The sequence below is a fragment of the Quercus robur genome, chromosome 10 (assembly GCF_932294415.1).
Source record: "Quercus robur chromosome 10, dhQueRobu3.1, whole genome shotgun sequence".
NCBI classification, from domain to species: Eukaryota; Viridiplantae; Streptophyta; class Magnoliopsida; order Fagales; family Fagaceae; genus Quercus; species Quercus robur.
Genome location: NC_065543.1, coordinates 30,174,554 through 30,191,198, shown reverse-complemented (window position 1 = coordinate 30,191,198; position 16,645 = coordinate 30,174,554). Strand labels below are relative to the sequence as shown.

General features: G+C 34.7%; 2 protein-coding genes across 3 annotated transcripts; both read left to right on the top strand.

The window, feature by feature from the left end:
• The first annotated feature begins 3,935 nt into the window (after positions 1–3,935).
• LOC126702420 (tubulin beta chain-like) lies at positions 3,936–8,254 on the top strand. 2 transcript variants are annotated; one of them, XM_050401119.1, is made up of 4 exons: positions 3,936–4,243; positions 5,638–6,057; positions 6,634–6,903; positions 7,265–8,254. In XM_050401119.1, the coding sequence occupies exons 2-4, from the start codon at positions 5,664–5,666 to the stop codon at positions 7,939–7,941; spliced, it is 1,341 nt and encodes a 446-aa protein (XP_050257076.1). In that variant the 5' UTR covers positions 3,936–4,243; positions 5,638–5,663; the 3' UTR covers positions 7,942–8,254. The 2 variants fall into 2 exon arrangements, with proteins under 2 accessions (XP_050257076.1, XP_050257075.1); XM_050401118.1 differs by having other exon boundaries at positions 3,938–4,243; positions 5,642–6,057.
• Positions 8,255–9,694: 1,440 nt separating this feature from the next.
• On the top strand, positions 9,695–16,365 carry LOC126702419 (uncharacterized). The gene is made up of 7 exons (XM_050401117.1): positions 9,695–10,299; positions 11,706–11,947; positions 12,310–12,432; positions 12,602–12,718; positions 12,832–13,014; positions 13,723–13,864; positions 14,679–16,365. Exons 1-7 carry the CDS (start codon positions 9,810–9,812, stop codon positions 14,855–14,857), a joined length of 1,476 nt encoding a protein of 491 aa, XP_050257074.1. The 5' UTR covers positions 9,695–9,809; the 3' UTR covers positions 14,858–16,365.
• Positions 16,366–16,645: the final 280 nt, after the last annotated feature.

Sequence of the window (16,645 nt, the reverse complement as noted above, 5' to 3'; positions counted from 1 at the left end):
TTTATTTCTGATAATTGTATCATGTTCATCTGACTTGTTCTTAAAGATCCACTTAGCTCCAATCACATTTACTCCCTTTTGTCTAGGAACTAATTCTCACACATCATTCCGAACAAATTGGTGAAGTTCTTCATACATGGAATTAACCCAATCAGCATCTTGAAGTGTTTCATCCACATTTTTTAGTTCAAATTGGGAAAGATAGCATGAGTGAGTAATCACATTCAAGGCTTTTAATCTCAATCTCATGTTATCATTTAGACTACCCAATATATTAGCGACAAGGTGATTCAACTTAACTCTAGAAGATGGACCTTTAACCAGAGATGTGGAGGTATCTTTCTGTTTTGATGGAGGACTAAGCTCGCTTTGTTCTTGTTGAGTTTCATGAACCGGTGTGGATGGTTCTGAACTTGATGGTACTGAAACTGTATCATTCAACAACAACAGCTCTTCCTCACTATGCTTCCCCACATAATCAGCAAGAAGTGAATCATCAACTTACATAATCTTTTCTTGAACTGGAGAACTGTTTTCTGAATGACTTTCAGAACTTAATTCATCATTGATTATAATATTGGAAGATTCCATGATTGTTTTGGTTTTTAAATTGTACACTCTATATGCTCTACTAGTGGAAGAGTTTCCTAGAAAGTATCCCTTGTCACTCTTTGTATCAAACTTTTCTAAATTCTCTCTATCACATAGAATGTAACAGTCACTGCCAAATATCCTGAAATATTTGACCACAAGCTTCTTACCTCTCTAGAGTTCATAGGGAGTTTGCTTGGAATCAGGTCTGAAATACACTCAGTTAAGTGTATGGCAAGCAATATTAACTACTTCTCCTCAAAAGGATTTAGGCATCTTTTTATTGTGTAGCATGACACGTGCCATCTCTTGAACAACCATATTCTTCCGTTCCACTATCCCATTCTGTTGTGGTGTCTTGGATGATAAGAACTCTTGATGCGTGCCTTGATCATTGCAGAAGGTAGCTAGCTTTGTGTTTTCAAATTCTCTTCCATGATCACTTCTGATTCTGGCTATTACAATACCTTTCTCAATTTGCAATTTCTTGCACAAATGTATCATCTTCTCAGGAGCCTTAGTTTTATCTCTCAAAAGCACAACTCATGTATATCTAGTAAAATCATCTACAACAACTAGAATATACTTCTTTCCACCTAAACTCTAAATTCTGGCAGGACCCATGAGATCAATGTGCAACAACTCAAGAGGTCTGGAAGTTTGAACTTCAGTTACAGGCGGATGCTTGGACTTCACTTGTTTACCCATCTGACATGGTCCACATATGCACTTTTCTATCTTATCAAACTTGCGCAAACCAATAACTGCATCACATTTGGAAATCTTCTCTAATTGCTTGTGACTAGCATATCCCAACCGTTGATGCTATGAGTCAACTTGATTGATCTTTGCACTAAAACACTTATTGCTTATACTCGGTGTTATACCATAACAGTTGTCAGCTGTCCTCATACCAATACACATACAGTCACCTCCTCCATCAAGTATCTCACATTCATACTTAGTGAAGAGAACATTCAAACCATTATCACAAATCTGACTAATGCTGAGTAAGTTAGCCTTCAACCTATTTACATACCAGACATCTTCAAATACCGATAACCCTGGAATGTCCACGTTCTGATGCCTCTGATCACAGATTTGATTCCATCTCCAAATGTGACTGTCCTAATCTTTCCTTCAAAGAGTGTCTTGAACAAAACTTTATTTCTTGTCATATGCTTGGAACAACCACTATTCAAATACCAAAGACAAGAATCACGTGCCTTTAAGGCGATTAAAGCAGTATAACACACATAATTATCATCATATGTAATTATACCAAGATACTCAAGGAAAGATTTAACAAAAGCAACAAGAGACAAAAACAATAAGTAGACATGATGGCATATTAGCAATAAGATCTTCCAAGAATCCATGACAACAGGGGTCAAGGATTAGCTCTAAGATCAAAAGATCTACAACTAGAGAGCTACCCGCTCTGATACCACTTGTTTGTTTTTAGACCCTTAAAACCACAACCAGATTAACCTAGAAAATTAGCCAAGTGATTACTTAGTCAAATTATCAAGTCTAGGTTAACACACATATATCATATTATTGTAAAGTGCGAAAAATAAATAACACAACAATATGATAACTTAGGAAAACCAAACCGATAAAAAACCTGGGGAGGATTTAATTTAGCTATCCTCAAGGTAAAACTGAATCCACTATGAAAGAATTGAAGTTTACATAATAGTGACTTAGACCACTAACATCATATTGCTACCTCGAGTAGAAAACTTACTACCACGACCACATGACAGCTCTGAGTCCACAGACTATTTCTTTCTTGGATTCCCAGCAAGTACAAGCACTCCCGCTTGTGTATCTTTAAGTTCTTGAATTAGCAACTGAATTGATCACCAAGTTCTTGACATATTCTTGAATCATAAAAACCCTAAGTGTATGTGAAGGCAACCACCTCTTGATCTCACAAAAGATTCACACACACAGCATAAGGAGCAACCTAAAACGTGGCTAAGGCTTTCCCTTTTATACCTAGGGAAAAACATAAAACCCTACACGTCAAACGGGCTTGGGCTGAGTTGGAAATTCTGCAGAAAAAACAATCTGCATGACTTTCGACCGATCGAGTCTAATTCTCGATCAATCGAGCCAAGCAGATTTACACAGTAAATCCTGCAGCAACTCGATTCCAACTTTACATAAAAAGTATATACTTTAAGCAAATCTAAACAAGACCAAAACGTTTTGATCATGATTTGCCAACATTACAAAATAGAGTTCTAATATATTAGTTCCTAATTCCTTAGAACCTAACATTAATATCTTATTTTATTATTTTTTTTATAAGGAAAGAATAAATTTTTTATAAGGGAATAATTAATCTTTTAAAGGAAAGAATCAAAGAATTTAATACTTAATTAAAATTTTTTCATGGTCAAATCTATTTAATTTTTTGTTTTGTTAATGGAAACCTATTTAATTTTTTTATTAAGGCTTTAAACGGTTTTTTTATTTTTATCTTTTAATAATAATAAAAAATGTCAAATGGTTAATTAAATTTTTTTCACGGTCAAATCTATTTAATTTTTTTATTAAGACTTTAAATGGTTTTTTTTATTTTTATCTTTTAATAATAATAAAATGTCAAATGGTTAATTCAAAGTTACTAAACTACTAGAAAAATATATAATTAGTAAACTAAGTTTAACACAATCACTTTAAGTATCTTAGTAGTTGGGGAAGTTATTTTAAGAAATTTCTCTATAATGTCTCAAAATCAATCATTCATACTCCTCTTAGAGCATCAGCAATAAAATTGCTAAATTGACTAAAAAGTCAATTTAGCAACCAATCCCCTTAAAACAACTTCTACATTAACGAAGCCAAAGTTAAAAGAATTTGAGTTTGAGCTCCAGTGAGTTTGAGCTATATTAAAAGAATTTAATGTAGGATGTTAAAAAAAATAGTATTTTAAAGTATTCATGGTTGTAGTTGTTGTTTATTATGTTAGATATATTATTTTATTTTGTTATTTATATTATTTTAATGTGTTGAATGTTAAAATAAAACTTTTGATGTTGAGTATATTGTAAATTGGGTTGTTAAAATAAATAAAGTAGTTTTTTAAGTTGTTAAATACTAAAAATTTTAACTTGTTATGAATTCTAAGTTAATGGACTGGGCTACTAAGAGCTAGCCCATTGACCCATAAGCATAAAAACTAACACACTATCTGACCTACTGTGCTAATGGGCTACCATGGCCTCAGTAACAATAGGTCGGCCGCCCGTTGACCCGTGGTCTATTTTGTGACCTTTAAATAAACGCAACATATTATCTAATACCTCTCCCCGCACACCTATTCTCAACTAACCATCCCATGGACCCCGCCATTTACAAATGGTCTTCAACTCCATCATCAAAGAATAGTCATACACCAAGTCAGTATGTCATCAATCTCAACCTCAACCTCCAAAATATCATTTTCATAATTTTGGTTCCAACTGAGTAAAAGTTAGGAGAGCCAAAAACCATTACAGAACCTTTCAAGCCTTTTATCAAATATAGAAATCGCTGATTTCACAAACACTTTTTTGTGAGATTCTTTATGTCACAGAAAGTTGAGAGACAAACAAATTGGTTCAAAAACAAACAGGCCTATGATCATTGGGCTTTTCAGGTACTCTTTTTTTTTTTTTTTTTCTTTTTTTCTTTTTCAATATAGCATTTAATGGTTTTTTTAAATATGCTTTCTTCATTTGGGTGGATTTTGACGAAATAATAAAATTATAAAACTATAAATGATGAGAGGAAGACATTAGTTTTCCTGTCAGATTAAGGGTCTAGAGAGAATGAGAGGAGGCAAATTGGGTAAAAAAATATTAATTTTATAAAAATCAATCTAATTATCATGGCATCGCAGGAAGCCAATTAGACCAAATGGAATAAGAATTAACAATCAAATAAATTGATTTAAGGTTAAAATATTGTTTTTGTTCTTAAACTTTGCATGAATTTCACTTTTCATTTCCAAACTTTAGAAATTTCATATGTTGTTCCTAAAACCTTTTAAATAGATTTTTTTTTCCCATTAATTTAGAGACAAAAATAGGAAAAAAAAAATTACAATATATTAGGGACGAAAAGAAAAAATTTTTAAATTGAAACTTGATAAATGAAACATTTTCAATAGTTTAGAGACAAAATGAAATTCATTCAAAGATTAGAGATGAAAATAAAATTTTAACCTTAATTTAGTTTTGAATTCTATTATAAGCTTTTAATTCTTAAATGCCTAAATGATTTTTTTTTTTTTTTTTTTAAGTTCTATCATACATCGATAAGATATTGAATTCGAAACATTTTGTCAAGGAAGAGATGGATGGGACTAAACATCTCTAACGCTAAAAATAATAATAATAATAAAATAAAATAAAAAAGCCCCAAAAGCATCTTCAAGCATGCCACCCTTATACCTAGAAGTCAAAAATATCAACTCCTTTGTTAGAAGAATATCATCCAGATAAAGATTATCAACCAGCCAGACCCCTACTCAATTTAACATTTGTCAACCCATTTTATCTATTAGTTAAGACCCCTACTCTCCTGGACAATTGTCAAGAAGGAGTCGGGCCAGTCGACCTTACTATCTTTCTTGGTATAGACCAACCATAGAAAACTACCCTCCCTAGTCAATTTTTTTTTTCAAAAGGATAAATTCCTACTACCTTTTGTGCTATCCGAAATGATAAATCCATAACTGCCTTTTCAAGCGGGCAATGATGAATGAAGAATCTACAAGTGTCATCTCTTGCACAACAAATCACCACACTAATGGACACGCCTATCTCAAACCAGTCACTATACGGTCAAACCTCAGCCGTTTGATCACAAATTTCCCACTCCAATCTTTCGCCCCCCATAAAAGGGCAATCATGTAATTTTAACAGACCCCCTTAACGAATTAATATTCTCCACCGTAGGATCATTCCCAAGCCATTCTATAAATAAACTACGGTAAGGCAGTTACAATAATCCACCACATTTGACATTTCTCTCCTGTTGTATTTTGAGACAGTTAACTTCGTACCAATCCGAAAATGCGTGAGATTCTTCATATTCAAGGAGGGCAATGTGGGAACCAAATCGGTTCAAAGTTTTGGGAAGTTGTATGTGATGAACATGGGATTGATCAAAGTGGGCAATACATAGGAAACTCAGAACTACAGCTTGAGAGAGTGAATGTTTATTTCAATGAGGCTAGTGGTGGAAGGTACGTGCCAAGGGCTGTGCTTATGGACCTTGAACCAGGCACCATGGACAGCATTAGGAGTGGCCCATATGGCCTGATTTTTAGGCCTGATAACTTCGTTTTCGGCCAGTCCGGGGCCGGAAACAATTGGGCTAAGGGCCATTACACCGAAGGCGCCGAGCTTATTGATTCGGTTCTTGATGTTGTGAGGAAGGAAGCTGAGAATTGTGATTGCTTGCAAGGTAATGTATTTGTGTATTTGTGTATTTTCATCCTCAAAAATCAAGATCCTATATTCTTGGTGTTTAAATATTGTTTTTACTTTGATTAACACTAATTTTATTAATGCACATTTTGATTACCACTACTTTTATTATGCACCAATCATATTAAGTTACGTCAATAGTTGTGAAAATGTTATGTTTTCTACCTTGTTTGAAGTGATGTCGTGTTTGTTATTTACCAAGAAGGTGAAAAAAAAAAAATCCACCTCCTTGATAATTTTAGATTTTTTTTTTTTTTTTTTTTTTCTAAATCATATATCAGTAATTTACTTATAATAGGTTTTGAACCCATGATCTCATTTTTCGTCCATTCTTAAGATATAAAATGGAAAAAAAAATGCCATTTGAGGTAGAATTGATGGGCAAAATGAGTCATTTTTATTACACTATTGTGAAGAAGGTGTGAACTCGGCTCATCACTTATGATATGAAACAAAATCTCCATATGATCTTCAATATTAGTGATCATAGAAATCATTCTTTCTTCAAAGAATAGCCTTATAACTCTTTTAACTCTTTTGATTGTGAATGCAGGATTTCAGGTTTGTCATTCACTAGGAGGTGGAACAGGATCTGGAATGGGAACTCTGCTCATTTCAAAGATTAGAGAAGAATACCCGGATAGAATGATGCTCACATTCTCTGTCTTTCCATCTCCTAAAGTGTCAGACACTGTTGTGGAGCCATACAATGCCACACTTTCTGTACATCAGCTTGTAGAGAATGCTGATGAATGTATGGTTCTTGACAATGAAGCACTCTATGATATCTGCCTTCGGACTCTTAAACTCACAACCCCAAACTGTAAGTAAACTTCATATAGCAATGTAGACTTTTGAGATTTCAAATATATTCGGTTCTTTTAAAGAATTTCAACATGATCTAAACTTGACTTATAGTTATGCTTATGCAGAATCCAAATAGTTGGCACAAGGCTTGCTAATTATTGTTTTGATCATTCCAACCACTCATTAACATTTAAACATCATCATTTAGTACATCATAAGCCTTACAAACTAACCAATTATAAAACAATAATTAATATGCTTTGTTGTTATTTCTTGAAGTGACACCAATTACATTTATTGGCACATCAATTTGTAAGCCTTTATAGTAAAATTTGTAGTAACTTAAGTATTTTCCTTGTTTTTTATTTTTGTGGCAGTCGGGGACTTGAATCATCTAATTTCAGGAACCATGAGTGGAGTGACTTGTTGTTTGCGATTCCCGGGTCAATTGAACTCAGACCTCCGGAAGTTAGCGGTGAACTTGATCCCATTCCCACGTCTGCACTTCTTCATGGTTGGTTTTGCGCCTCTGACCTCTCGAGGATCACAGCAGTACCAGTCGCTTACTGTCCCCGAACTGACACAGCAAATGTGGGATGCCAAGAATATGATGTGCGCAGCTGATCCAAGACATGGCCGATACCTCACAGCATCAGCCTTGTTCAGAGGCAAAATGAGCACCAGAGAAGTTGATGAACAGGTGTTGAATGTGCAGAACAAAAACTCTTCCTACTTCGTCGAATGGATTCCCAACAATGTGAAGTCTAGTGTTTGTGACATCCCACCAAGAGGGCTTGCCATGGCTTCAACTTTCATTGGGAATTCAACCTCTATACAGGAGATGTTCAGTAGAGTGAGTGAGCAGTTCACAGCCATGTTTAGGAGGAAGGCTTTCTTGCATTGGTACACTGGAGAAGGAATGGATGAGATGGAATTCACCGAAGCAGAGAGTAATATGAATGATCTTGTCGCAGAGTATCAGCAGTACCAGGATGCAACAATTGATGAGGATGATGAATACGAAGTTGATGATGATGTGGGCACTGAGAACTGAAGTTGTTCACCCAAGTTGCTGTTTGGGATGATACAAGTAGTACTTCAATAAGTTTATGTCTTATAACTATTATCTGTGGCTATAAAGTGCAAGCAAAAACTAGTCCATTTGTATGCACTGTTTTGGCCCCCCTAGTGATTTTTGTTTTTCTATGTACTTTATAAGCCCCTCCTATCAAATTGCCTTTCTCTGGCTGTATATCTAATGTGATGTATATGTACCAAGTCTTTGCTACTTGGTATTAGTCCCTTTGACTCTTCAATTATAAACCTTATGTCATATAATACGTGCGTGTCCCAAGCATTCTTCTCCAGACGCCATTGTCACTCTGGACCCCCAAAGAAATCTTCAAAAGTAAATGATGTTTGTATTCGACTCATTATTTTGCCATGACTACTCTTCCAAGAAGCTTCAGATAGTGCCTACATTTAAGCATGCACATCAATTCAAGCTGAAGAGATGTGAAGGGCACCGACCCAGACAAATTCAAAACGTTTTTCACTACATAAACTTGTAGCAAGACTGTGTTTCATATCAAGAGATGGCAACCTTAAGAGTACAACTGATTTTCAATGGAGAATTATATTGCATTATGTTCTCTCCATAATATTTAGGCTAGAATACACTTTACCCTAAGTTTAGGGACAGTTCTAAATTGATCCATAGGCCTCCAAATTTGCAATTTATTTCCTTTACTTTTAACAAACGTTATTTACACCCTCAAATGTTACTATGATATCAATTTTCTATCTAAAACAGCATCATTTTTTGGTGAGTTAATAGCAAGATGTAATAGTCAATGGTGTAACTTGCAAATTTTGAAAGTCAAGGGATCAATTTAAAAGTTACCCCAAACTAGGAGGGTGTAAAGTAAATTTTAGCCTAATATTTAAGTTAAATAACATAATACAAACATAACAATAAGAACCAATTTGGTGTGAATTGAAACCATTTAAAAGATTCATGATAATAATTGAATTTTTTTTAAATTTAGGGTTTGATTTGAACTACTTCAAAGTTTAGAGGAAATGTGTATTTTACTCTAGTAGTCACTTTTTTCTTTTCTTTTTTTTCTTTTTATTTTTTATAGAAGAAACAAGTAATCACTTGAGGTAAGAAAAATTATCACAAATAGAAGATAGTCACTAATCACAATTTATAAAGACCCAAATTCTTTTATATTGCATATGACATGATAGGAGATAAAAATGATTATTTTCTCTCGAAAAGAAAAATGATATGTCCACAACATTTTCACAATATTTTTACAACAGATCCTAAGTGGAAGGTTGTTACTAGTTATTATTGTTGGGGTAAAAAAGTAATCTTAGTCTTAGATTCAAATTTAAACCAATAACAACTAACTACCTGTGATTTGTTGTAAAAATATTACTATAAACGTAACATTTCTCGAAAAGAGAAATAATAAGAGGAACATTGCAATAAATCAAGCTCCTCTTATCATGGTAATAATTACTAGAAAAATGGAATACAAATTTTTTGGCACCCCGTAATTGGTGAAACCCAAAATGGAATAAAAAAAAATGATATGTATCACTTGTTTGATTAAAATAAATAAATGAAAATATATACATATATATATATATATATATATATATTGGAACTCACTGTCCTCCCCAATCCTCACGGTGGTTCACATTTTGCAACATGTGGAGAACGTTTTGTAACTCCTACGGTTCACACACAGCGTCAGCACCCAAAAATGAAAAGACAATATTGATCGAACCACAGGTTCAACGAAAATCCCATGCGCCACACGTTGTGGACTCCCTATTTGTCTTCTTACACTTCCATCCTTAGTCCCAAATTCCACTCCCAGTCTTTTGAGTGCCAGGTCTCTCTGCCCAATGCCCATTACTATTGTGATCATGGCTTGCTCCTCATCAACAACAATATGGAAAACAAAAACAACATATGACTACCCTGCTTCCAAAATCTCATGCTACTTCAATAACAGTAACTCCTCCTTCTCCACCAAACCACTTCGTTTCACTGCTTACTCGTCTGACTCCTCCTCATCACTAACACAATCTTCTTCTTCTTCTTCTTCAACATCCTCTTGTTCTTGTTCAACTTATTATTATGCAGCTACTCCCAGATATATAAGAAACCAGAAATCTCCAGAGAATGAAAGGACCCATGATGTCACTTTCTCTATTGTACATACTGATGGTTCCAATATATTTGAGCAGAAGATAAACAAAGCTAAGGCTCACAATTCTTTGAACAGGGGATTGAAAGTGATTGCAAAGAAGCGGCCTTTGTGGCGAAAATTTTGGTTTTCTTCCAAGAAGATGAGGAGTATTATCTTGCTCAACGTCATTACTGTCGTCTATGGTATTCAACTTCTATTTCCTTCTTCATATTCATACATAATTTAATCAGCAGTGTGTATCTTTTGTTAGAAAATTGGTTAAGTTATTAATTTCACCGCTTCCATTACCTTTTCAAACAATTGATAATTTATTAGTTAGTTCAAGTTTGAACATGAGTTCACACTACTACCTCCTATTTAAAAAGTTAAAAATTGAACTATTGTGCTAAGGGGACTTTGGACCTACATGTAAGGAAAGTGTTAGAATTTGGTTAAGTGATTAAATTCATGATTTCTTATTAGGAGTATGGGTAATTTATCATCTTTTCTTTACGTAATTTGATTTGTATTTATGATCATTCATATAGTTTTGGTAAAATTAAAGAGGAAAGTAATGTCACATCCTATGAAAATTCAATAGTGGGTAATCTTTGTATCTATGCTGGGATGAAGCTTAATGCAGTTTTGGTGATTGTAAGAGTATGCTAACATAGCAACCTTAAAAGTTAGGAAGTACAGACACTTCGTTTAGAGTGCCATACTTGTCATGTCATGTTATAATTTTTAGAAATTGCTAGTGTGGCCTTATCCTACCGTACCTATATTTGTGCTTCCTAACTTAAAAGCTCAGTAATGGATGTCAATGTCTTGAGCTACATGTTTTGTACGGTATGTTTCTGGTAAAAAAAAAGTAATTTAAAAAAATAATAATAATCATCTGCTAAGAGATTTCCAAATTAGTATATTTGCTGCCAGTAAATTGATTAGTGCATTTGAAGATCATATCTGTTCTAAAGAAAATGTGATAAATAACTTCATTTGGTGGTTAAGTCTTAAATTTTGTGGTATGATCGTTCTCTTTTATTGAAAACATAACACCTAATCTTGTTATTAATCTGCTCTACCAATTATTATCCCCCCCCCCCCCTCTCTCTCTCTTTCTTTGGCTTTAAATTGCTTTCATGTTTTAAAATATTGGTTTTTGAAGACAAAATTTATGTAGATTGTTGATTTTATTTTATGTAGACAATTGCCTCCTATCATATGTAATTGTTCTTGCACAAATTCATTTGCACTTGGGGTTCTTGCTGTAAGGATCACAATTGACTATCTAGAGGAAAGCCAAGCAATAATGTGCACTCAATCACATATTAACACCTTAGTGCAAACTGTGTGAGGACCTCACAGGGTTTGGACAGAACAATTAGTATTACTTAGACAACAGAAAGTTTGAAGTATCAGTCACTAAATTATTCCCAAAAGATCAACTTAAATGCCTTTATCAAGAATACTATTTGCTATTTTTGGTAGTGGGTGACATAATTAAGGACTCATATTTTCACTTCTTGGTAAATCAATAACTTCATGTTTCAAACATCCTAAATTTATATCATGACTCATTAAGGATTATGTTGGTTTCAAACTGCAGCAAGTGACATTCCGATTGTGAAAGGTGTTGAAATGAGTATGGACCCAGCGACCTTCTCTGCAGTGCGATTTGTTGTCTCAGCCATCCCATTTTTGCCATTTGTCTTTCGCGCTCGAGATGATATTAAAACCCGCAATGCAGGGATGGAGCTGGGATTGTGGGTTAGTTTAGGGTACCTTATTGAGGCAATTGGTCTACTTACAGCTGATGCTGGGCGTGCATCATTCATTTCATTGTTTACGGTAAGCTCAAACTCCTTGCACATTTCTTTTCCCCTGTAATCCTTAGATATGCAATTATCACAAAGAAAAATTAGATTTCATGACTTGTTTTCAGAAAATTTCCATGATTCTCAGTGATGGCACAGAAGATTTGATACTTCGTTGCCAATAAGTTCTCCAAAAGAATTTTTTTTGTTGGGGGGGGGATATATATTTAAAATAGCTTTTCTCAATCAAATCTCCATGCATTGCTTTGTTTTACCATCACAATAAGACGTTTCCTATCTAACATGACTGAGACTCCTGGTTTGTCAAGTGAAAAAATTAATCTCAGAAAGAAGCAGAACAGTAAAGTTTTAACAATTTCCTGCTAATTTGAACAGGTTATAGTGGTTCCTTTGCTTGATGGCATATTAGGAGCCTATATTCCTGCCCGTACCTGGTTTGGAGTTCTCATGTCTGCTCTTGGGGTTGCTATGCTGGAATGTAGTGGATCTCCTCCAAGTGTAAGAACTGCATAATTCCTTATCAGAATATCTTGTTGATTGTATTGTAACTTTTGATACCATTAAAAGAAGAATCATCTTACGCCAAAAAAATCAAACAATGATTTGCACCAGATTGTTTGCTATGCGATAATTTTATCTTAATTTCGTAAAGTCCCAATATTTTCAGGTTGGAGATCTTTTGAACTTTTTAAGTGCAATATTTTTTGGAATTCACATGCTTCGAACTGAACATATATCAAGAAGCACAAAGAAAGAGAACTTCCTACCACTTCTTGGATATGAGGTTTGTTTCCTTGTCCTGAATGTACTTCCTCCTCAAATGCACTTATACATGCCTCTTTTGATGATGCAGATTTTCAATTTATGCATATGAAAAAATTCTATGGTTTCGTGTAGGTGTGTGTTGTTGCTCTGTTATCCACAATCTGGGTTTTAATTGGAGGATGGTTTGATGGTGTTAATGGCTTTGACCAATCAACATGGACATGGACAAAACTATGGGATTGGATTGTCGCATTTCCATGGATGCCTGCTCTATATACTGGCATATTCTCTACCGGATTATGCTTATGGGTGGAGGTATTGTTCCTTAGCTCTTGCACTGCCTGCTTTACAAACTAATTTAGGACCAAGTGAGCATATGACTCCTAATGGAACTGTATGTCTTCCATTAGGAGGTATCATTCCTTAGCTCTTGCACTACCTGCTTTACAAATTAATTTAGGACTGAGTGTGCATATGACTCCTAATGGAACTGTGTGTCTTCCATGTCTTTTAAGTTACTTGTGCTTTATTTGTATTTTCTATATGATCATGAATCCGGGCATGGCAAGTAAGTTCAGTATTAAGTAGTTATTTCGACAATTAGTTATTTCGACAATTTATATGGATGCTGTGACTTCAACAGTCAATTGCTTTGTTTTCCTGGCCCCTTTTTCTGATAGTAGGGCTTGAGGTAACTTGGGCTGTTAATTTCTTGGGCATTCCAATTGAGAAGTAGAAATAGATTATGTGAAGTTTTAATTAAGTTTTAAAATTTTCCCAAAAAATCATGTCTTACATGTATCTTCAAGAAATCACCTCATCAGTAATGTCAAGCATATCATTCGTGCCAGAGATGTAGTTTCTAAGAAAAATTCTATTGTTAACTCCAGTCAATCCTCCTTCAAATTTGGTCCTTTTTGGCTGTGAAAAGTGAAAGTGCTTCTTGTTCTTTTGCATTGTTTTTGGCATGTATTTAGTTCTTTTTTTAGTACAGATTACCGCAGCTTGTTTTTGTTTCTATAGATGGCAGCCATGCGTGATGTTTCAGCAACAGAAACAGCAATAATTTATGGACTGGAGCCACTCTGGGGTGCAGGTTTTGCATGGTTTCTCCTTGGTGAAAGGTGGGGTATGAGTGGATGGATTGGCGCTGCTCTTGTGCTAGGTAAGAAATAACATTAAGAAGTAACAATCCCTTTTATCTTCTTTTTATCATTTGGTTTAAAAAGATAAAACCATTATCAGGCATTTGTGTTTTAGATGCAAATTGCAGCTATCTTTAGACTTGAATTTTTAATTTTGAATGTTCTATCGCCCTATTCACCATGCTTCTCAGCAGAATATCTAACTTTCCTCATTTTCCTGTTTTCCATGATTGTGTTAGAAGAATTGTATTTAAGCACTTATAACCTTAAGGAAGCATCAGAGTGATATAAGTCTAGCAAATCTTTTCAGCATTTATAACCGGTCATTCTCTTCTTTTTCATATTTTAGTATTGCTGGATGTATTGCTTCTTCACCATTTTGCATTTTCATTCATTCTCTTTTCAAAGTCAAGAGAAAAATTAAACATGAACAAATAAAAGTTTCAATTCAATCCCTGGATGTTCCATACACTACTTTTTTGTGTGTTAACCCCTTACCATTTGTTTGCACTTAATATTACATTCTTATTCAACATCCAATGGTTGTTTTTCCTTTTTCCAACTACAAGAATTTCTTTTTCTTTTTTTCTTTTTCTTTTTTAATCCTGGGGAGTGACAATTTTCTCATTTATTATGTTTACTTTTCATATCAATATAACCATAATGCTAAAACACTCCCCTTCCCCTCCTTTCTCTAAAACAAAAAGGCAACTTTTAGATTATGAAAAAAGACAAGCAAAATGAAAATCAGAACTGACATAAGGCTAGTGTTCCAAACTCATTTTCAAAAAACAAAAAAGTGTACCAAACTCACTAGGCTACATTTTATGGTAGGGGGAAGCTTAATGGTACAGATGTTTGGATCTTTACCAATCAATAAACCTATTGAGGTTGAAGAGGCTAATCAGAAAGGCAATCTTCTACTAGTTCCAGAAAAGCAAAAAGTGCAAAGTGCTCTCTCTACTTCACCAGTTGTTGTCAGGACCAAGAAGGACGTAATAGATTTGTTGTAGTGATCCCTTCTAGTGATCTCTAATGTTTGTTTTTTTAGATAAATCTCTGGAAGAAGCATAAATCTAAAGGTGTACATATAAAGGTTTTTTGTAGTTAGTAAATAGTAATCTATTATGTTTGTTCTCGTGATGGCGCAGCCATAGCATGGTTAGGAAAAAAAATATCCTCTTTGAAAGGCTAAGGCTAAGGCAGAGCCCAAAAATAAGTGTCCAGATTATGCGCTACCATATTGCCCTCCCTCTTAGTATGAGAAAAGTTTAACCAAAGAAAAGAATTAGAAAAACATTTTGCGTCTCTGATGAAGGAGCCAAAACCAGCCCGAGGAAGAGGTTCATCTGTCAGAGCTTGAAACACAACCAAAGAATCACCTTAAAGAACAGCTTGAGTCACTCCAAGCTCCAAAGCAAATTCCAATGCTCTCGCAGCAGCTGCAGCTTCAACTTCAATAGCAGTAAAGAGCTGGGGGATTACTTGGGACATGGAAGCTATGACTAAGCCATGTGAATCTTGGATTACTACACCAATTCCAGATTTATGGAATTCCTGGAAAACAGCCCCATTGTAGTTAATCTTGAACAAGTTTGGAGGAGGAGCTTGCCAAAGGGTCCTTGGGCAGTGTTGGGGACTTGGCCTGCTAGGTGTAAGCTCGACGAACTCATCATACCTTGTTTTAGCCAGTTGAGAGAGCTGATTAATGGGGCAGCAGGGTCTTGAATTCCAAGATTGGTTCCTGTGATTCCATGTCGCCCAAACCTGCATTGCAAAGATTTCTAAATTGTTGTTAGAGTCGAGGATAAACTGAACTACCTCTTTGAAGCTTGAGAAAATGTGGCCGTTTCTAAAATTCCAGTTTCGCAGAGCATTCCACACTGCATCCAAATGAGAGCGAGTCCAAAGGCCATGAAGAGCATCCTCTGGGGCTTGTGAGCATCTTTCGCACAGTGGATCAGTGATGATTGTTCTACGGACCAAGTTGGTTTTGGTGGGGATAACATCTTGGCAAGCTCTCCAAAGTAAATTCTTGACTTTATTTGGAGTTGTTCAAAGACCATATACCTTTCCACAAGGACTGGTCCGTAGCAGCTGGGGAGGGTTGTAGCTGAAGATCCGAATGTTTACAGAGAAAACGATATCCAGACTTACAAGTATGATCTCCATTCTGAGTAAATGACCAAAATAACGTAGCTACAATTTACAATGAGTTCTATCCGATTATGCATGAAATAGTGGGGGCCTGGTTTATGGTGACAAGTGGTTGAAGAGGTAAGGGTCTGGTTGAGCTAAAGCGTCTGCTGGATAAGGCTGCTACAGAGAGTAGTAAAGGCGTTTGACATGCATGGATAAGTCTGAACGAAGCTGCTTCAAGATGTTTTTGGAACCTTTTTTTAAGTGTTGAACACTTTCTAGTGGAAATGAACATGTCCTCCTTCCCAAAAATGCTTCAACTCAAACGGAAAATGTTCCCTCATCTTCAGTTACTCAAATGATCAAATTGGTTTTCACAGTAGTCCTACCTGATTAGTGACTACCTTTAATATATATATATATATATATATATATATATTGAAGTCATGTATCTTGAATTATTTATTTTTAAAGAGAATTTAATTTCTTAATTTTGGAGTCAAATATGAAACCACATCATAAATATTCATTCAAGTGAATTATTACGTACAAAAACCAAAGAATCTAGAATTAATGAATATAAAAAAAATTAAAAAAATGAACAATTTACATTTTCTACCTAATAATATTCTTACAAGACTTTTTAAATAATTAAAAAATAT